General features: G+C 29.8%; 1 protein-coding gene across 2 annotated transcripts in view; it reads left to right on the top strand.

Moving 5' to 3' along the window:
* Positions 1-1,382: 1,382 nt before the first annotated feature.
* LOC124366015 (hemicentin-2-like) overlaps positions 1,383-23,089 on the top strand; it is a 314,241-nt gene continuing 292,534 nt past the window's right edge. For both annotated transcript variants that reach the window (XM_046822208.1, XM_046822207.1), the window contains exon 1: positions 1,383-1,508. In XM_046822208.1, the coding sequence (XP_046678164.1) occupies positions 1,409-1,508 (100 nt within the window). In that variant the 5' untranslated portion in view covers positions 1,383-1,408. The remainder of the gene's footprint in view (positions 1,509-23,089) is intronic.

The following is a 23,089-nucleotide window of genomic DNA, read 5'->3' as shown; positions in this document are numbered from 1 at the left end:
CTATTAATGTGGCTATTTATTACCCCAGAACCTCTAAACTGAATTACTACTGTAGACTATGAAATTTATCAACATTATAGTGTTTTTAGATGGCCCAAATGTAATTATTTTTTTCCTACATTCCTCATGAATTTGGAGAAATTTTCACTGTACGGATTTTATGCAAGTACAACGCAAGCTAGTTCTAGGATAAAATTAAAATTACCAACCGTTATTTATTCTTCAATAACATTTCCGTAGACTTTCTATCGGTTTCACTTCGTAAGAAACCACAAATAACCTAAAAACATACTTCTGTATTACTACAAACTAATTTTCTCTAAATTTACTCATTCCTATAAAATGTTAGTACAAAAATTGTAAAATCTAACATAGACATACTATCACTAATTTTAATGACTCATATACTGAAGATAAGTTTGTTTTACCTATTTTCTTGAAGAAGTTTTTCATCTCAGACCTGACTTATGAGATAAATATATTAGAGCTATATCTAATTACTGTGGATCTTTAGCACAATGGCGTAAAAAGACATTTGGCGAATTGTCAATAGAGGAACATAGTGGATATAGAATTTATTGGATACATTTACAAACGGAACAGTAATGTTGAAATTGCACGTCTGGGTAACAGTGTCAATGGGAGAACTGTGTCTTTGATTGAATTCAGTGTCGTCTGAATACTGTTTATTGGATGAAAGTAATGGATGAGAACTTTATAATATAAGTACATAATTAATGTAAGTAACAAATTACATATTTATTACTATTCATATTGAAGTAACGCTTGTGTCTTCTTCTAATTCAATATGTGTCGTTAGTTTCGGACGACGATACAATTTTGATACAAATGTCATAACTTCCTGTCAAATTATTGTTTCATTTATTTCATAAGTAACTATATGGCAACCAAGTGTAACTATTTCGATAAATTGTATGTTGTTTTTAATTAACGATAGTTTTATAAAATCTGTTATAGTTTATTCTAATTTAAAAATAAAGACTTACATATTATACAATACGTTTGTAAGATTATCTCTGTAGGAATCAAAATAATCCCAGTGTAAAATACTAATGTAGCTATTTTAATCTCTTCTTTAAACCACAGTCTTCCTGTCAGTAAACGATGCAGTTTATGGGAAAATGTACTTTTTCCAATATAATGCAATGTTCGTTACGTTAACTATTACATCAGATTACGCCAAATAATAACTCGTTACAAAATGTAAACTACAAGACGGTACGTAAAGTTACTTATATAAGAGTGGTTTAAACAAACAAAAGATACCAGGAATTACATTAATAGCTGCTGAAATATTCAGATTGATAAATCTAGGGTCAGAGGTGTTGATAAGATTCCTAAAATATTGCTCTCTTGTCATTCAGTAACACTGCAGTACTTGGTCAACATGGCAGTTTTGGCTAGTTGTCAGTTTTTTGTAGTAGTTTTAGTGCTCATATTATTTGCTTCTTTATCGGTTACTAATGGAAGTTCTATAATAGATGAAGGTAGGTCCTTTCAAGCACATATTACGAAACGTGTATTGTAGCTAGTAAGTACGGGTCAGAAGTTAGCATGATAATCATTTAATATAAAATAAGTTATAAGTAAATTTCAAAATGTGTTAGAGAATGGATTTTTATCTATCAATATTATGCTATTTATATTCATGTAATTAAGTAAGTAGTCTCAACCATACATATTATTATTACCTAAGAAGGTAATATTTACAGCCTTAAAGTTTATTTACTCTTATACTTATCGAGGCAACTTTTCAAAATAATAATAATAGTTTCACAACACATAATCTATGAATCAACTAATATACAAGATAGCTTACAAAACATTCATAAATAAAATGAGTCAAGTAATCTGAGTGAAAGCTTGGCCAATGCTCAGCACATAGATTCCGCTATTCAATTTTTTTGGATGTATTAATTCAACCTAAATCGCGTTTAATAGTTTCACGATACAATTTAGTGTAAAACAATTAAAGTATTAAAGGTTGTTTCAGTTATCAAGGAAACTATTATTAAGAGTGACATTCACCTAAATGTTGGTAACATTGTTCTGTGTAGAAATAAAATTTAATGTATAAGCCTGTAGATCAAAACCTACTCATATTACAATTAGACAATCAAGTTAGTTATTTAGTGTTTTTTTCTTAATTTTTTTTACTTTTGTCTATCCCTTTTTATGTACTGGCTCGTTCCTTGGAAGAGATATTCCACTGTAAGGCATGCATAAGTTGTATTTGATTTTTAATTTAGTGTATTAATTTTAAGGAATCAAAATAAATAAGATAAATTTGTGTTGTTTAAAAAATATTGTATATTATTTTCAAAGTATCTAAAGTAAGAAAAAACACTTAAAACAAATTTTTTTTTTAACTTTCATGTCCATTTTTACACTTTTTGCTTTATTAAGTTTTATTACGTAAACCATATAAAACAATTGTTAATTTACATAAATTTCATTGAACGCACTTATTGCTGAAGGAATAAAAAAATGGTTTTTTCAATTCTAATCACACTATTAATTTATATTTAGTGCAGTAGATGAGGGATTTTCTTTTGAACCCAGAACTTTAGCGTCTTAAATTATTTTACCAGTCTTGGAAGTGTGCCTCCATTATACCGCTCTTTTTCGTCATACGGTGTTTTTTAATACTCTTCAACAGCTTCTCTTATAGTCTGGCAACTATAAGTGGTATTTTCATTAGGCTTAGGCTCAGGTGGCAAGTTCTCAGTTGGGGGAGCTTCAATAATAGGCTGTTCAACTTCAGCCTGTTCATTCGTTACATTCTTGGTTCCCGAACCATCGGCCAATGGCTCAACGTCGAGTAGGGTTACATCAATTAGTACTTACGGCAATTCCAGTTCTTGACTTGCATTGGTTATATTAAGTAATTCTCCCGTCCTTATAAGCCATTACGTATGAGGAACTAAAATAATTACAGCAAGCAATTATTTCAGTAATTCCGTCAAAACATTAATCAGAATATATTATATTACATTTTCTGTGAAAAACATTTCACACTCTTTATTCAAATAGGTTAGTCTGCTCACTGAGTGCCATAAACCTTTCAGTAATTCCTTTATAAAATTGGTATAAACCTTATTCAATTCAATAAAGAATTATTTAGTTATAATTCTGATTATGTTTCGGGTGTACAACGTATATAACTTGTTTACTTCTCTATTTTGTAAAGTATAAATAATTACATCATCCATCACTAATAACAAACTTTACACAAAAAATAGTTGTTATGATTTGAAACTAATAAAAATGTGAAATATATGTTCTTTTTTAATATATAGAAAATAAAATTGCAAAGGAAAGTACAAATAACAAACTATCGTATAAAAAGAGCGTATACAACTTATTCTCACAAGATAGGTATTAAGCGGAAAATTAAATGAGTATTAATCCAGATATTTAACACTGGTTATTAAACTTTAATCTGTCTACATATTTGTCATTGAACGGTTATTATGTAACCAATTACTTGCATAAAGAGGGAAATTAGTAGAGAAGAAATAAATATGAAGGGAAGTAATCATACGAAGTACTTTGCAATTTTTAAGTATTTAATTTCCAAAAAGAATTAAATACTATAATGAATGTAAATGGAAGTCATTTGACAGGTATTTGGTCTTCCGATCATATGTTAGTTTGGTTGTTTAAACAGATATGTAAAAGCAGCGACCAAATACAAAATAACTGAATCGTAAAAAGTGAGGGCTCTGTGGTGTAATGGTAGCACATTCACCCGGCAAGTGAGGGATCTGGGTTCGAATCCCGTTGGAGCAAGTACTTTTTGCGATTAAATGTTAATAAAAAAAATTAAATATGGCCATTGCCATTTATACAAATTTGATTAATGTCAACAAAAATCGTTTGACAGGTATTTGGTCTTCCTGTCATATGTTAGTTTAGTTATTTAAGCGCATATGTGACAGATACGGCCAAATACAATATTATTAAACTTAAAAAGTAAGGGCTCTGTGGTGTAATGCACCACCCGGCAAGTGAGAGATCCGGATTCGAGTCCCGGCGGAGCAAGTACTTTTTGTGATTCAATGTTTATACAAAAAATTATATATTATATTATTTTTATTTATATTTTTGTATTGAATTATATTGAATTAAGCTGTTTGTAAATTTTTTCCTTATATATATATATATATATATATATATATATATATATATATATATATATATATATATATTACTATGTCATGTGCGAAAATCTATTATATTGTACTCATGTTATTAAAACTTTTAGGCTATGAGATGTATCATTGTTGTGATTGTTAGCCAGTAGACCAATGTAAAAATTTACATATGGAGGGTTGAATCAAATGAGGTGTTATGGAACTATATCAAACCTTATGTGTCTTAATTATAAATAACAATTTTAAATATATACTTACTTTTAGACAATCTAAAAAGTTTAATCAACACTTCTAATGATAGGCTTTACTAAAGCTCATCCTGTAACATGCAGTCTTTGAAATGTTACTAATTATTTTGAGTTGAGTGAAGTTTACACACACATGATAATAATGAAAGTGTGAAAGGTAGGATGGTACAAATCAGCACTTACTTTAATGGGAAACTCTCCACTGTGAACAAGCCTACCAGTTCCAATGAATACGACTGAGGTTTCAACAGTTCTTTCACACCCTTCATCCATCAATATTCCGATTAGCTCATTAAGTGGCTTTTTCCATTATTATAACACTGCTTTCATCTACAAACTTAAATGGGGACCATAATAACTAGGTGAATATAGTTTATTACAAATAAACAAAGCCGTTAGTGAATACTTTACTAAATTCACTTATTGCTGAGCGTAATATAAGCCTATCACTCAATGTATTGAAATATTCTATTCCTCACTATCCTTCTCTAAGATAATAGTTTTTGAACTAGTAGAGAGCAGTCTACAAGGAGATTTTACGATCGTTATCTTAGCTCAAGATGTACATAATTATAAAGAGGTTGTTTAGCAAATATGAATGCTAAAGGGAAAAGCATAGTATCAGTTATAATAATAAATTATTATTTTTAGGTAGGACTTAAAAATTCACGGGATGTACAACTTATATAACACTAAAAGGTACAATGTACATCTTGAGATATGCTTGCGTTAAATATTTTTGTCCAACTCCTTGTGGAACATCCTCCATTGCGTGTGGGGAGACAATAACAACTTTAAAATTATTAATTAAGTGAAGTATTTCATTTACTATGATTAACTTTCACAACTTCAGCATAGACAAGAATATTAAACCATCTACAACATATAATTTGTATCGCATTCTTAATCTTCCCCTAGTTATTTTACTTCTAAAGAAGAGTATTAATTTTGTTATAAAAACCCACACAAATATATTTGTAATAAATTACATTAAAGAATTTACAAAAAACATTTTACTCTTTAATATCTTACACTGTCCGTAATAGACTCTACAGAATGTACTATTCAGTGGATGGTTTTCCAACCGAGAAGATTAAAATTGTCCTATCTTTACAGTATGAATTAAGATTGATGAATCAAGGCGATGCTTTATAACTTAGGATTTCGAATACTAGGAATGTATAAACGAATACATCTACGTCAAATAAAACTCTCGATTGTAAATAGTTACAACCAATTTCATTTCTGAGTGATCAAACGTTATGATGGTGTATTTTACGAGACATACATGATGTGGGAATGTGAGCAGAGGTGGATATAGCTATATTTATTGCTAACCAGATTTTAGTAGCAGTTTGTTGAATAAAGTGGTCAATGCCAAAGATTGTACTGTACAGGTGACAAAGTATGTGCTAATCAAGTTAGTTGCCTTGCTGAGTTGTTAGTTTGAAAAATTATTAGTTAAATATTAGTAATTGGCTGAACGTTTTCAAAGGAAAGGAAAAAACATAATTTATGTATGTATGTCTGTCTATTCGCACTATACCTCTAAAACTAAACGATCTATAGACTAGATATTTTGGATAAAGCTTCATTTATACATAGAAAACAATGAGTTCAATGATAGTGCCTGTTACTCTATGGCATTCTGCTCAACGTTAAGAGATCATTTTATAATTGCCTTATGGGTAACCATAATGGCGTCGGAAAAAATAACTGAATGATTTTCTAAACGAACTGAGTACATATATTTGAGTTTAAAATTTAACATATTAACACATTTACCTAACTACCATAATACATTAAACAACACCTTTTGGTGACGTGATGTATAGACTTTTATTACTTGAAAACTGCTTGAAAGCTGCGTGATATTTGGCTACCCTCATTAAAGGCTATCAATCAGTAGGCTTACATAACATCTCCTTTGTCTACCAGGGAGATCCGTATATGATACCAGACTATCTTGATAAAGAATTAAGCTTTATACTTACAAAACATTCTCTCTAAACTACAGCGAATTCTGTTATGCGTCACCTAGTGTAGTGGTGTGGCATATTCCTTCCAAGTGATATGGAACTAATATAACATATAATAAATGCATATAACATAATTCGAAAGTTTTCGAAAGTTTTTGGCTGCTTAGGTTTACCCTTATAGGTTTTATTTGTTGCAACATGCTGAATACTTAGTTACCTGTTCATTTTAAAGTAAAATGCATACTCTGGTATAGCAAAGAAGGACAAACTTATTTCGTCTAACAGAAATTGGTCGGCGTGTTGGCACAAAGCAAACTTCTGAGACGACGGTGGTTGGACGACCAATGAAACTTAGTTTTAAAATAAAGTGTTTGCTTTTCTCCTTTTTATTTCATTAAGTTATATGATAATATTTCTTAAAGGCAATCAAAATATAAAAACAATTGTTACAGCATTAAATGGTACATATTGTTTCGAAGTTTTAAGTAGTTTATAGCGCAAATATGTAAAGAACTGTTGAGATTGGTTATTTTTTAAATTTTACTGAATATCGCTTACAAAATGTTCAGCATAATATCCAAGCAAGTAATCAATGAGCTATACCCTTACAAGTAAACTAGTAAAATAGAACCTACATTTCAGGTAAACTTATCTAAATGGAACTCTACGAATGATGTTAGTAGTAATATTTTTAATTCAAAGACAAATGCCTCCAAAAAGAAACAATCAATGTAGTAATAATTAGGCAGCCAAAACAAAAATCTTTAGGGCTCTTTCAATGTCAAACAAAAGCATTGTTTATTCCCTCCTGAACAATAATTCTTTCATAAATTCTTTCCCGGATCTCCAAGCTAACCTTTTTCTATTAGCAAGTGGTAATATAAAATTAACTAAGTAGTAAATGCAATTTTATTTATGGATATAAAATCTTACTTAAATTCTCAGAAACCTTAAAGTTGACGTAAACAAATTTTCCGTAATAAATGAGGATAGTGACAATCACGTTATTAAATTTACGTCCTCAACTCCCTCAAAGACTAAGGTGGGCATTGGAAGTTTTAAATAGGATGCGATTATAATGTAACTTTAAAATTTATATACTTTAAACAATGAAGAAAACGACGTTGTTTTTTACAAATTTATTACTTATATTGGAAAAAATCAATTATAGATTAAAAAATTCATATGCGAAAAAGATTTCACTGCCATTCTTTGGTCTTGACATCACCTAATATTTAACGTGTGTAATTGCGTGTACTCTTTTCATTGCACACTGTTTAACATTATGTGTACTCAAACCAGGTTGAGAAAATCTTAGTGCAACCTTTCCACCCACAGGTTTTAGAGTAGGGTATTTTTATTTTGAGAAACACGAGATATCGAGATAATTTTCTGGGATTAGGAAAATTAAGTAAAAATAAGAGACTACCTATAATTTTTTGGGAAAAACGGAACACAAAGTTCCAAGGTGGTTAGATATCGTGTTTCACATTTGTACTTATAATGGAACTAGTTTAATGCAGAAACTAAAATTTAGCCAGTCCACTATAGGAAATTGTTTCAGACAACCGAGCTATTTGCTTTAATAACATTCAGCACAACGCAATAATTGAGGACTCACCATCATTGAAGACTGTCTTGTCTATTGGGAAATGAAGTTGCATGCAAAAACTATCGTATGCAGATAAAATATTTCTTGAAATAAACGACGCATTTACGATAAATTCATTAAGTTTGGTTTAATAGCAGTGTATAAATAGTTAATACATTTATATGCACTTTCTTTTTTACTCGGTGCTACGTAACAAGTACGGTATCCGAATCGGTTACACTGGAAAATTGGAAATATGGAAAAGTATGGAAAATAGTAATATGCTCTGTTAAATCTAAGAATCTTTAACTAATCCAGATATACGTCAAATTAGAGGTAAAACATATTTTGTTGTTGCCACTAAATCATCCGTATACACAAATATTGTGTTTAGATTTTAAAAAATCTGAAAAAGCAAGTATTTACTTATATTAATGTAATATTTTTCTCATAACATTGATTTAAAAGTTTAACAATAAATATTATCTTCCATTTCATAACAATTTTAACGACCTGAATGAATAAAAAAATCTATCTTATTATTACTTTACTTCAATCCATATATTTGTTGAAATTTCTCTTTTATATCATAATATGTATTCCATTTGTATTAATTGTACATTTAAAGACTTATACATGGATATATATTTACATATATGAAATGTTTATTAAATTGAAAGCATGTTATTGGTTATTGAAATACATATGTTCAACTGTTAAACGAAACAGATTATTTTCAACTGTGTGTTTCTGACCTTATTCAGCGTAATAATTCTGATTGTAGAAGTTCTAAATAATGGATAGCATCAGAAGGCCACTGCGGCACCTCTGGCCAGAACAAGTCTGTAGTGCTGGCCGCACAAAGGTGCTCATTACTATTGTTGATACCATTAGGCTCAGGTCGCTGAATGCGGCGCACAGCTTTGTCAAAGGAGCGGCTTTGACGCTGTGAGGCGTCGTTGTTGTGGCAAGACGATACCCAGGTTGGCGCAGTCACATTGTTAGGTGACGCTCGTTAGGGTGTTTTTGAACACTTCTGAAAAAATAGAGCATCGTTAATTGTTCTGACATTTCCACGCTTCGTTAAGATGATCAAAATGACAGTTCATGAAATGTTGTTGGTGCATCTCCATTTTTATTGAAAGTATTATACAATGTGTTAAACGAAATTATTAGTTTAAAAACTGCACGAAATCTCCTAAAGACGATAATTATATAAAAACCACGTATTACAGTCCCCTACTTGTGGGGTTTTTGTTTTTATCTAACTAACTTATTGTTAGCCCTCGTAAAAACCACCGACTAGTTAATTTTTTATAGAATTTTATATACTATAATGAAATTCCAACGGCGTCATTTACATAGTTTTCTGGCAATCGGTAATTTCCATAGAATAATTAAAACATTATATGATCTTAATTACCATAAACCAATCTTACAACAGTAAAAATTAAAAATTTCATCGAAGCAGTTTTTTGTGAAAGAAAGTAATGCATAAAAACCTTTCAGAATGCAGAAAACAAATACTATATAAATAGATAGTAAAAATATGTAATTCGTCAAAAACCATTTGAAAAAAATTAATAAAAACCAATAATAAACGACAAAATCCTACTTTGAGTAAAAATCAATGACTGTTTAAACTTTATTTCTTAAACATAAACATATTCTAGAAATGAAGTTGAAGGACATAATCATATGTAATGAATATATATATATATATATATATATATATATATATATATATATATATCTTTAATTTACCATTTCTATTTAAAAACTACTTTTTCTTTACTTTACTTTACTAATACAAATAAATAATATATTCCTGCAAAAGTTCTAGATTAATATATTTAGTTTTCTAAGTAGATAGTAATTTGAACTTTTTATTTTATAATGTTTTTAAATTAAAATGAACTTTGTTAATGTACTGCACATATAACTTATCTTTTTAATACATATTTCGGTGTACAAAGTGATTGATTTTTGGGACCACACAACATAAATTGTAAAAATCATCTGGTTCTTTAGACTTCTTAGGTCAATAATCTAAAATTAAACATTAGTGCTTGAATAGAAATAAATTCACAAGAGCACAGCCTATTTTATATGTAATCTCAAGTGTTTTTATAATTTTATACCAGTACGTACTATTTACTAAGGATTAGGGACAGTAAAACTTTTTGGTTATCTCTCTTCCTCTCTAATTGGAAGCCAAACTTATGCTTGGCTTTCTCCGTTAGTATAAGTATTTTATGAATTTCATGATAACAGATTTCAAATAATACCTCTGTTCACGTAATAATTTTTAAAACGTCTCTATGTTGTAGCATGGTAACAAAGACTCTCCTTTTGTAATATAAGTTTGCTTAAAACCTGAGCTTCGAAATGGTAATGAGAGATTTTGTCATTAGATGTAAAACCTCAAATCAACCTTGATCGCTGTACATTTTTAAAGTCTTGTTTGATCTATTATCAGAGTTGTTTTCTATAATTTAAAACAACAAAAGTATGTATTTAAGTGTGCCTAACCATTAGAGTTGCCGGATTTGAGATCGAGTGAATTTTATGTACTTATATTTTGGCCCTGAAATGTCCACAAAATATTCATATCAAATGGGTTAATGGGTTACGCACATTTCTACCGTTATGAGAAGCAAACTAGATGACTCTATGTTCCTTTATTTCTCTCAAACCCTATATCTCATTTTAAAATATTATTTGTCAATAAAATCACTGTACAAGTGTATTGGATTGTTATTCCTACTACTTCACACCGTATTACCAAAATATACTCTCATAAGTTATTTTTATACATATCACTAATTCGTTGAAAGATTGATTCACCGTGCCAAAGAACGTAGTTAAAGAATATTAATAATACAGAAATATGAATTGAGACATTATGAAGGATTCGATTGTGCAATGAGGAATACCTTCCTTATGCTCTTCATGTAACGAAGAACCTTGATTTTTTTAAATCCTGCATGGTAATATTAAATGCTCTAGCAACTGATAGCATATTATAATCTTTTATTTAACTCGTAAGATTTGGCAGCTAAATAATCTATGTTTTCTCCATAACGACATTGCGTTACTTTACCTTGTACGTGACTGAACTTAGCAAGTCTCATTTACATGCTTATTAAGTCTCTTAAAACGTGATACGTATGAATTAATCTAATCATAATCCATCAGGAAATTTTTTTACAGATACAAAGTTTTTAAACATTAAATTAATATTAAAATTATCTCTACTGCCTCTTCGTTTCTATATGATGAATTGAAATTAGCGCAGTCATTTATCACATTAACTAATATACTCACAAATTGTTACACAAATATTGATATAGTAAGAATAATATCCTTCAGTTAAATAGATTGATCCCTGGAAAAACAAAGGTCTTAGTTAAAAATTGTGGAAACTAAATCCATTCCGATAGATGATAAGAAGTAATTTTGTTCTTTCAGATTATCTTTTATGAACAATAGGAATTATGCTTTTTATGGCCTAGTTTTCAGCGATTCGCTAAGTAGTATGTCTAATATATGTGTGTTAAGTTGTATTATATATAGTTGTATAATATATGTATGTATATAATTTTATTGATTAAAATCTGACTTTTAATATTACAGAGACAATTGCTACTGGATTTAAATAAATACCAGGGTTTCAAACTTTATTTGGCCTAATAATGTCCGGTAAGCCCTCGCTTACCTTTAAAAACTTTAAGGTTTTAAACATTTTCATATTTTAAAAGAACAAAATATGAAAAACGATTGGAGAAATAATAAAAGAGTTATTAGGATTAGTACAATTTTGAGCAGGAATGGTTCATAGGAATACAAATGAACCCTAAAAATGTTATTTTAATACAAATTAGGCTACAATAAAAAAAAAAGAAATTAATTACTTTTTTTACATCAAATTATTTAGCGCGTAAAGACGGTGACTAATGGCAGTGTTTCATACATAGTGTATCATACGTAAAATTTAGAGTTTAGAACTATTGAGTTTAGTGAAGGTGTGAAACATTTGATACATTAATACTCATGCTTGCATTAGGAATGTTCAAGGTTTAGACTTAAGATGTTGCATTGAGAGGAACATGTTACTTAAAAGAACATATAGTGATAATAAAATGATTGTATGGAATAGATTCATAGGGAACATGATAAGGTCCCTGAAGTAAGTCTCTTAACTGCAAAATATCTTAGCCGGTTTCCTAACACACTCGTAAAAAAAGGAATTGAAATAGCTATTAATAATACATCAACCCGTAATATATCAAATTTTAAAACTAGAGTACCACACGTAGGTATAATATTGTGCATACTAATATAAACATATTGCTACAATGGGCTGTTATAGGATAGTATTTAAGCACGTTTTACTCCGTTACAAGGTCTTCTCAACATTACATTTCAAGATACAATAAAATGTTACATTTTCCACGTTTCCATTCACATGAGAAAATATATTTTCATCTTGCTTTACGAATAGAAATGTTTTGAGTATTGTAGTTTTTAATATTATAAAATTCAATTATTTCCACCACTTAGTCATAAAACTAAGGTATTCTGTAAGCTTACTAATTACAATTGTTGTAATACTGATATTTCCGGATTCAAATTTTAGTCAGGTAAAAGGACGGAAGTCACTACACCGCTGCCTCATTTGTTGTCGAAACGCTTTGTTGAGGTTAGAGTAACTGAAGCAGAACTACAGTAGTTGTTGCCGAGCTGTTTGGAAGACGCACCAGTCTCCTATCGATCCACCCCGCTACAGGGCCGCTCCCTCTCCTCCCTTCACAAAACTGGCACCGATAACCCGAACTCTTCACCTGATCTAGTCTCCGCTTTAAGTGAACACAACGGGTTTTACCCTTCCCACTCCCTTTAGCAGGCTTATTTGTCGTGCGGATTGACTTTGGAGGACGTCTTTTAGTTATATAAACCGACTTAATGAATACTCTATTCAATTTATTTTCACATTTTATTTAACTAGTACACATAAACATACCCTTTTCCATCAATTCAATAGCATCTTGTGTGTATGTGTCCCCTTTTACATAGTATAAAAGGTTAATTAACTAAAAGTAAAACTTTAATTAAATAAGACTTTATTATAATGTTTACAATAGCATTGAGTGTTTGAAAGACAAATCTCAATAAAATTATGACCGTCACTCAGATCTTATATATTTTGTGTTTGTCGTGTAAATATGACTATTTCATATATAACATGTCTCATCGTACAAAACGGTTGTTAATGTTTTAAACGTAAAATTTAAATCAAAATAAAGGGACATTATACCAAGTTTATTGAATGGAAATAAAGATTTAAAATTTAAGATCCTAATAGTTTAACCAGGTTTTTTCCATGTAAACTAGTTTCATCTACGTGGGAATATTTTAATAATGTATAGAGCAGACTACATAGAATATAGTTTACTATCTAGTTCAGAGCACGTAATAAATAGCGATTTCTCAAAATATGATTAGTTTTTACGGTAACTTGCAATAAGTAGACCACTGTTGTATTAAATAGGAATAACCTTTATGTTAAAATGCTAATGGCTATAGTTAATAAACTGACAAATTTAATGTAATACAATGTGAAGTTATAAAATAATAAAATATGAAATATAACAGATACACTGTGAGGGTTATATGTTACACTACATAGCTGTTTTCCTTTCCCGTTTTTATACGTTTGGTCGATATTTGTCGTGAACGTTCAAAATTTGAAAGATCATAACCGCAAGATGTATCTGAATTTATTCTTGTATATAAAAATTAAAAATAATTAAAACTGAATTAAGTAGATACTACCATCACAATAAATTATATTTAATAGTAAAAGTGCCTTTTCATATTATGATAAGATCACTATTTACTGGCATTAGGAATTATATACTACTTTTTAAAACTAATATTGTACATAAGCCATTCACATAATACTTCAAATACTAGTTCAGCAGTTTATCATGCTATTTCATACAGTTAAATATTAATAAAAAAAACTGGTATAATTTTTAAAGTTACCCATTGAAATTTCGATTGACTGAAAGAACTGATAACTTACCCTAATCTTCTCCTTGTTGGACACAAACTGGAAGATTACCTTACCCTTATATTTATTTTGATGTTAAAACAGGGTAAACTAAATTTGAATAATTGAAAATAGTAAAAATTGTTATAACATTTGAAGCGTTTAATACTTTTGCTTTAAAATATATATTACTATTTTATTCCGTTGTTAACTATAAATAACACACTTTTTATTTAGGAAATTAAAATACATTTTTAAGACCTGCTAGTTTTAATTTTTGTCTAATTACTGAAGGTATGCAGCAAAAATAATGTAAATTATTTTTTTTATCGATGTAGGTTATCGTGTATTATGCATAAAGTAAATGATTTTAATTAATGTAATCCTTGTTTTTTATTCATTGGCTGAGCGTTACCAGAATAAGGAAGTAGGGACATTTTATTTCTGTCAGTCAATTTATTTGTTTATAAGATTTTGCAAGAGGAAACTAACTATAAACTTTCTGCCTAAAAATTAATTTCAATAACAGCAACACTGAGTTCCATCATGATTCATGACCTTCCATTGGTTTTGGCTGAAACGTTTTTACATTGGCCTTATGTGTAAATAAATATTGCAAAGTAAATAAAATTGCAATACAACTGAGTACGTTACCGTGCAATTGCAACGTGTGATGTATAAATTAAATGCGGTAAAATGCATAGGAGACATAGCCTTGACATTTTCTATGCACCATCAGCGAAGCCTGCTATGCGACACGTGAACTGGCTAACTACAAACTTGTATTCATAAAAAGAGTGTAGGAATAAATTTCTGAGATTTTCACCACATCCATTAAAAACGTGAATAAAAAAGTCTGTTTTATAGATAAAAAAATAAAATAAGTTGTACAAAATAAAGGCCAACAAAATAACTCTTTCACTGTACGCCTAAAAGTTGTATAAGAATAGAATTTACCTGAGTTATATTTCTGAAAGAATAGAAATCCATTTGTTTGGAAATCGTTGAAAAAGAAATTTCCTGTAACAATATTGTTTACTATTCGAATCCGTTAACCGTGAATTAAAGTTCTGAAAGAAGGGGCGGCGAAGTTACTTTTACAGATCCTTTTTCTTTACCGGCCCAATACTGGAAGATCATACCTTTTGCCCCGCATTTCCGTTACGTTATATTTGTAATGAAGATGTAATTAATTAATATAAAAACCATAGTATTAAACTACAAAATAATGCGTTCATTTTATAAATTCAAGTATGGGATATAAAAAGTTGAGTTTAATATTATAATATAATAGGGATTCAATAAGCTCATATCTTAGTCCATAATAACAAGATGGGTAGTTATAAAAATTTACACGCATATGCTTTTTATTATTCATTGCTCCCTTTTTATTTATATATCTGTTTTTGCACCATTAATTAAAAACACTTACAGTTCGCTACAGAAATATATGTATGTGATTATTTCAGGGCTATTCATTGTAGGCCAAGGCAATGATTTGTAGTAATGTTTTGGGTATTTTGGAAGAGCATTTACATGGAAATGGTTTTTACGATTGCTTGTACAAAGTATGGCTACTTTGGTATTGCTCGGAGGCCACTACCTTGTTAACAGTTTTTCTTCCCGAGGATGTAAAACTACTATATGACTTACTGTGAAAATAGCATGTAATTTTGACGATCGGTCCTTGTTTTCTGCCTCCCGAAAGCGATGTCGGCGAAAAAAAGGACACTTGGTCCCTATCTACTATTTTGTGTTAGACGATTCGTATTGCAATACAAAAGTTAAAGTCTACATTTATGAGCGCTCACTTGATCTGTGCTAGAATTTTGGCAATATTTAATAGTATATTTTTCGCCAGAAATGCCACTGAAGCCCGCACTGATGGTCAGGGGCATTTCCGATCGGTACATTACTGACCTCAGATCACGTGCCAAATCTTCTGACGCCACAAGAACTTGTAAAATCTAGAAGAGTACCGATCTGAAATGCCCCTAGCCATCAGTGCTTCGGTGGCGACGTCATTCCGCACTTCTGCTAATAAACGAAGTACATGTCTTGAGATAGTACGCAATTTCAAGCTCAGACCACGTGAGTATTAATAAAGGTTATCTTTATATTTGGTATTAATAGTAAAATATTCATCATAAACCAGTCTAATCCTACTTGTATCGCGTAATAACAAGAATTAGATGGGGATAGAGTGGCCTACTTTAAACCGACGTAGTTTCTGTTGAGAGGCACAATACAACCGATCGTCCTAATGACGTGTAATTTTCACAATGGGTTAAGTAAAGTCTGTCATTTCTATTAATGTTGTTCTTTTGTTCTTCCGAAAAGAGAAGTATTCCTAAAATAGTCGTCACCGTATAATGCGAATGAATCTAAGTATTATACACGTTTTACAATACACTCTATGTTTTGTATTTGGATTCAGGCTTAGAACATGGAGACGTTTGAAAAACTTACAGTAATTAAAAATTTTTAACACTAATTACATCTTACTACATGTCTTATTAAAATTTGTTATTTATTGGTGGAAATATAAGGCAGATTTTAGTGACGGCACGGAATAGAACTGAAATTACGAAATATTTTTACTTGGGTACAGTAGAACTAATATTTTCATGTTTTAAATGAGTTATCTAGCCAATAAAGACATGAGAGGAAGAAGTAGTTTTTATAGAGGGCTAGAGATACACAGGCTGTACGACTCTAGAACGTAAACTGTCGTACATCTTGTTATCTTACATATATGATAAAAATCTGTTGGGTTTTAAATGCACGTGCCGAGTTAATTAAATTAAAATTTAAGCCATTCAGAGGTGGTTAAGAAAAATGGTCGTGCTATTTATGCAACGTTCAAGAAAACGGGCTGATATATCATTTTGTCCCGCGTTATTCAATGCTAACTAGCATTCCTTTCGAAGAAACACTTGATTTGGTTGAATTTCTGTCATATAAAAATGGAAAGGATTAGAGTGTTCAAGGGAGATTTTTTAAAGATGCGAGGTTGTTGTACAAAAAAGAGAGTATTAAATGTTTTCAGAAAAAACAAATATTAAGAATTTCAACGAAACCAGCTGACGATCCATTGTAAACCACGGCTACTATATACGCGTAATCTTTTGGTATTTTCTGCTTTAGTATGTTCTCAAGTTTTGTAATAGCACAGCTTGTACTATTGCTGAAAGAATAAAATATTCTTATTTATTTCTTCTTCTTATGTGATAGTTTATTATTTTAAACAAATAAGTCAATTTATATTATTTGAACACCTTATATTTGGTGAATTAGATGAAGAAGTTATCCTAAATTGTCCATCGAAACCTAATACTTTTTAGTAGAGTTTGAAATAGTAGTAAGTCAAATTTAGTACAAATACGTACAAAATTATATTGTTTTGAACGTTTTTCTGTTGGTTTTAAAAATGGAAAGCCAAACATCATATTTCAATTTAAAAAATTTTGACGTCATGGAATGATAAGTAAGTAATCAATCGTCTATTTTTTAATTTAGGGACCTTTATTTATACTTATTTTTCTATAGATATCCTTATTTTTAGTGAAAGATTATAAGTGTATGTAACTGACAAATAACGTGTTAATAATAATATTTAGAAAGGAATAAATCAATCAATCCCATTGTACATTTTTTTAAACTGGTGGAATAGTATTACAGTAATCGCTCTTTAAAATTTTGATATTCTTTTTAAGATTCCCGATTTGTTTGTCAACATGTCGTATATAGTATTCAATTTTAAATATCGCAATATAATAAAGCCCTTAAGAACTTATGGCTTAAACTGGTAGCAGTAGTTGAGGCTAGAAATCAATATGCTGTCAAGCTCGTATATAAAAATGCTTCTTGAGATACAATGTAAGTTTTAAAAGTCAAATTATCTCCATGTCGACGTAGATGTCTTTCGCAATCCCTTGAGTTTCGTGATCGAGTATTGTTCCATGTGATATTTCCTTCCAATGTCTAGAAAATGTTGCAAATTGTACACGTGGCATTTTCCCTGATAAAAAAAGTATTCTAACTGTACATGTAAGAATTTAATTAAATGTTGCGGCCCCAAGATGACTAAGGGGCTATTTGTTACATATTGTTAAAGTTGATTTTAAATGAATATACAACATTGTTCCTAGTTTTTTACAAAATTGTTTCTGATTTCATTGTGATAAAAGACTAATTATATATTTTTAATTCACAGACAATGTGGCGATAATTGATTGAATGGTTTGTTCTAATAGTTTTAGTCTTTACACTATCTTGCCGTTTTCCCAAATGCTGTCCTGACTTTATGCATTTACAGCATTTATGCAGTAACAATTAGGCCAAGGTAACCAACAGGGACAATGTGTGTATTTTCCTAAAAACACGTTACTCCAGAGTAAAACACGTGTTTAGCTGTGGATTAGCTGCGGTGCAGACAAACTTCGACAGTTGTTCTAGAGAGGATTGGCTCAGGGTTCAATTTGTCAGATCGTAACACGATAACCCTCTCAACAATTAACCACGAACCGCAGCGCCATGGTGGGATATAGCGAGGCCGAACTCAATGTTTTACCGACTAAATAAATATGTATTTTAGAACGAAAATAAAAATGTAAAGAATGCATTTATATTGAAATATATGTTATAATGTATTCTATATAGTGGGCCCAATGGTAGATTACAGTTCATGAGTATCATCTTTAAATATTAGATTATAGATGTATAAACGTATTATTAAACAATTATTGTGCACAAAGTAACCAAACATTGACTACATACTGTATTATAAATAAATATACAAAATCTGTATAGAAAGACACTACTAAGAAGACTACGCAAAATAAGGAAAATAAGTGTTGTGTAAGTAAATAGCAAAAATGTATTTTTATTAAATACTACATAGTAATTTTATAGTATTTACTTACGATATATATATATATATATATATATATATATATATATATATATATAATCACAAATTTAAATTGTTAAAACGGGGACTAATGAGTGCTACAAATACTGATAGAACGAGTATTTTCAGTGTGTGTAACAGTGTTCAGTTAATTCTGATTAACTCGTCCCAAATAAAAAGTATCATACAATATTCTCGTTTATACGTTTACAGACTCAACTTCAGAAAATATATAGTATTGGTTTAAAGCTTTTTTGGATGATGTATATGTGGCGATGATTCATCTTAGTGTGTTGGAAATACAATTGGTTAGATTCGATGTTTTATGGACTGCTATCTACACTCTTCTTTAGTATAAAATCCTAAAACATAAGTTTAAGCAAGGTAAAACTATCAAAGTACCAATTTCAAAGCTAAAAAACAAACATATAAGTCAATCTATAAACCATAAACATATAATTTGCATCAAGGTCTAACTTGGAAGACTCACAAACAAAAACATAGACCAAAACACAGATGTATCACTGAAACATTCTAGTACCTTTACCACAACAGGCAAGTTGAGACTAGGTAGGAAGTGGACCCTCGTCATCGTGACAGTCTGGTTCAGCGGCACGAGCCAGCACACCTGGCAGTCAACAAAGAACAGGATGTCACGTCACGTGTGTGGGGTGGATGAGTGGGCAGTACAATGTTTACTCCTGTCTTATTTTCAGGATCTGAAGGTCATATCAATGTCATTGAATGAGATTATTGTAGTTTTTTGTAATTTCGGTAAACTTTTACAATGCAGTACATAATAACATTTTATTCATATTGAAGTTTGGTTTGGTTGTTCTGCGAAATCCATTTTTATTCATATGGCGATATATCAGACTTGTTAAAAGATTTTTAGTTATTAAGGGATTATTACATGTAATGCTTTTGTTATATTACATATCTTGTTATATAACACCTTACCATTATCCTGCTGCCGAGTACTGTGTATTGAGATAGTAAATAATATATTTATTGAAAAAACTGAAATAGAGAATTTTTAGTGAAAAATATATAAACAAACATGTGCGATCCTTGCTGAGGGTAGACCTGTATTCAACTATTTTTATGCATTCCAGATGTTTACCGACTGGTTGAATTAACTCGATTTAAGTTTTCTTTTGGTTGTTTACCGTCATCTATACATAAACCAGATTTGTTTATACACCAATGGAAACTTGATTAAATATATGAAATAAGATTTATAAATATGATGAGAGTGTTGGTAATGATGATGGAATTTATTAAAGAATATATGTATTGTAGGATAATAAAAAAAAATAATCTCAATGCATCTATTTCGTTGCAAAATAAGTAATAATGTACAAACATACGTGTGTGATTTTTGTCTGCAAAATCTATTATCAACTGTTTACTGTCTCTTATTTATTAAATTTTATGTTTTTGTATACACAATATCCAGTGTTTTTATGCTGAACTTTAAGAATAAACCCATTGTTTTTGTTACAGGTAAATATGAATTGAGTGACAGACATTTCTGGTACGTAAATACATACTATTAACTTAATATCAACTTCGTGAAAACAATTTAGTAATACCTGTATGCTATATATTTCGAGTTTGTGTTTGCAAGTAATTCACAATATGGTTTAGTACTTAAAAAATGTGTATACGAATCACTTAAACGTGGGCTGCCAAAAAATTGTCAAAGTATCATCTTTAATGAGTTGTAGTATAAAGTGGTATATCCTCCACTCAATCAGTTAACATTACATTTAAAGTTTTTTTTCTTATATAACAGTTTTAAATAATTATCACGTAATTACTCTACAAAATCTGTTACAAAGCATAAGAATTAAAACATTTTACGTAAACTTTTAAAATCAAAGCAAAACAAACATGTTTCATAAACAACAACGGGATTTCCACCAAAGTATTTAATACCAACACGCCGACGAAAGACTCAGCAATTAGTCCACGACAGCAGCGGTCGTAACGGAAACAATAGATCGAGAACAATGGCTCAGCTTTGTGTAGAAATGTCATTGCTTACAACCTTTGTTAGTCCTGGATATGATCTCCGGGCTGTGCATTACTAATCGCCATCACATTCAATGTTACCGCAAGTACCGGTATACTAGTGAACTATTGTCAGTTCAGTATGCTAGTTCTGTGTACACAAAATACATTGGTTAAAGGAAAGAATATACATAAAACAAATTTTGATTGGTTATAACTCAACAATGGCTTTACCTAAGCCTTTACCTAATTTATAATGATACTAATTGTTGGTTATATCTCTGAGTCGAATAGCAGATTAACTATTATCATATCGTAAATGTTTATGTGAAAATAGGTATATAGAAGAAGAAAATAATGCAATATATAATAGTACTGAATAAAGAAAATTATTAAATGTAATCAACTGTTCTCTATAAACATTATTTGATGACAACACAAGAATATGTTCAAATGGATTAACTACTATTTTCTATATGTTTACATTTATTGCCATGAAAGCATAAAGGAAACTTGATAGTAACTAAAATTTTATTTCAACCTTTGCTGCAACCATTTTTGAGCACAGAATTAGAAGATATTGATATGGTTATTTTAAAATTATTAATTGAAATGTTATCAATGAACCCGTATGGTATACACCACCAAATGTATTAATTTTTATTTAAAAACCTTAATAAAGAATATAAGTGCAAAACACTACATATAAAATAATACATAAATGTACGTTATTTTTGTTACGTAATGTAGATACAACACACTTTTGAAATTAATATTATTATTGAAATCGATATTGATTCTCCAAATTTAATACCAGTAATACTTTAGCAAAGAACATGCGTATGAGTTTAGCATAGAAAATCAGTCTGATTGCTTTATTTATAATTAGACGACTCCATTTTAGATCCTACTTTCCACAAGAACTTAACGAACTAATCCAGAGACAAAGTATTTCAAAAAGAGCATCGAAATTAGATTATGACAATGAAGCTCACTAAGGGGAAGGTGGAAAGCACAATAGCTGTTTGATTACCAGTCATTCAACGTCGTAGACATGTCTGCTTTGTTAAACTACAGCTCTTTGTTTCCTCTTTTTACTGCAGAGTTTTAATCCTAGGGTTTTTCACCAATATTTTTCAGGAGTTACCCATACTCCTTTTGTATAATTATATACATTCCCCGTGTACGTCTGCTTTGTATTAATTAATTTATATTATTATTTTTAATAATTTATATACTCGCCTTTTAATATACGTATTTTTAAGAGTAAATACTATTCTTATTACTAATCATCAATAAAAATGTCTAGAAAAGTATTAATTATGCAGATCTATATAAACAACCTAAAGATTAGCATTAAATTAGTTTGTACGGAATAAATACACAAATAAATAGAAACTCAATAAACTAATATAACCTGTAGAAAAAAAAACGGATTTGATATTTGAATAGAACGAGGTAATAGAAAAAGGTAAAATATTATAATTTAGGAATAAATAATTTTAGATACTAAAAGCGGGAAACTATTCACAGGTTATTTTATATAATATTTTTGGATCTATATCAGAAATGTGATTACGTATTTTAGTAGTCAAGAGTAGTATTATATTAATATTTAAGTTAGGATATTTGTCCTGGTTTTATAACGTAGGACATTTCCACCCTAAGGAGCTTTATTTATGTTACAAAGCAAACTTTCAGGAACTAAGATTACATAGTAAATTTTATAAAAATGTGTGTATCGATTGATTACTGGGTACCATTTCTCATCAATCATGTCCTTTCTATATAGTAGCAAAATAAATTTTGTGTTACTCAAACTATATTTTATAAACATGAATACTAGTTGATATACGTATTCGATAGGACTTAAAAGAGATGTATTATTAATGGTAACCTTTTTCTGGAAAAACATTCTTCTATAAAAAATCTATTTTATTCACAAATATGGCAAAAATTTTAAAACTCGATGATCTAATAGATACACTGTAAGGTTGAAAATGTACTCAGGTTGGAATGTTATACACTATAGATTTCCTAAGTATGCTTGTATTAAAACTTTGGTGTGACAATACTTGTTTAACTTTTCTTTCAAATTTGGTATAATTTA

Source organism: Homalodisca vitripennis, chromosome 7 (genome assembly GCF_021130785.1).
Source record: "Homalodisca vitripennis isolate AUS2020 chromosome 7, UT_GWSS_2.1, whole genome shotgun sequence".
NCBI classification, from domain to species: Eukaryota; Metazoa; Arthropoda; class Insecta; order Hemiptera; family Cicadellidae; genus Homalodisca; species Homalodisca vitripennis.
Note: the sequence above shows the minus strand (reverse complement) of the source record. Positions and strands in the feature narration are given on the sequence as shown.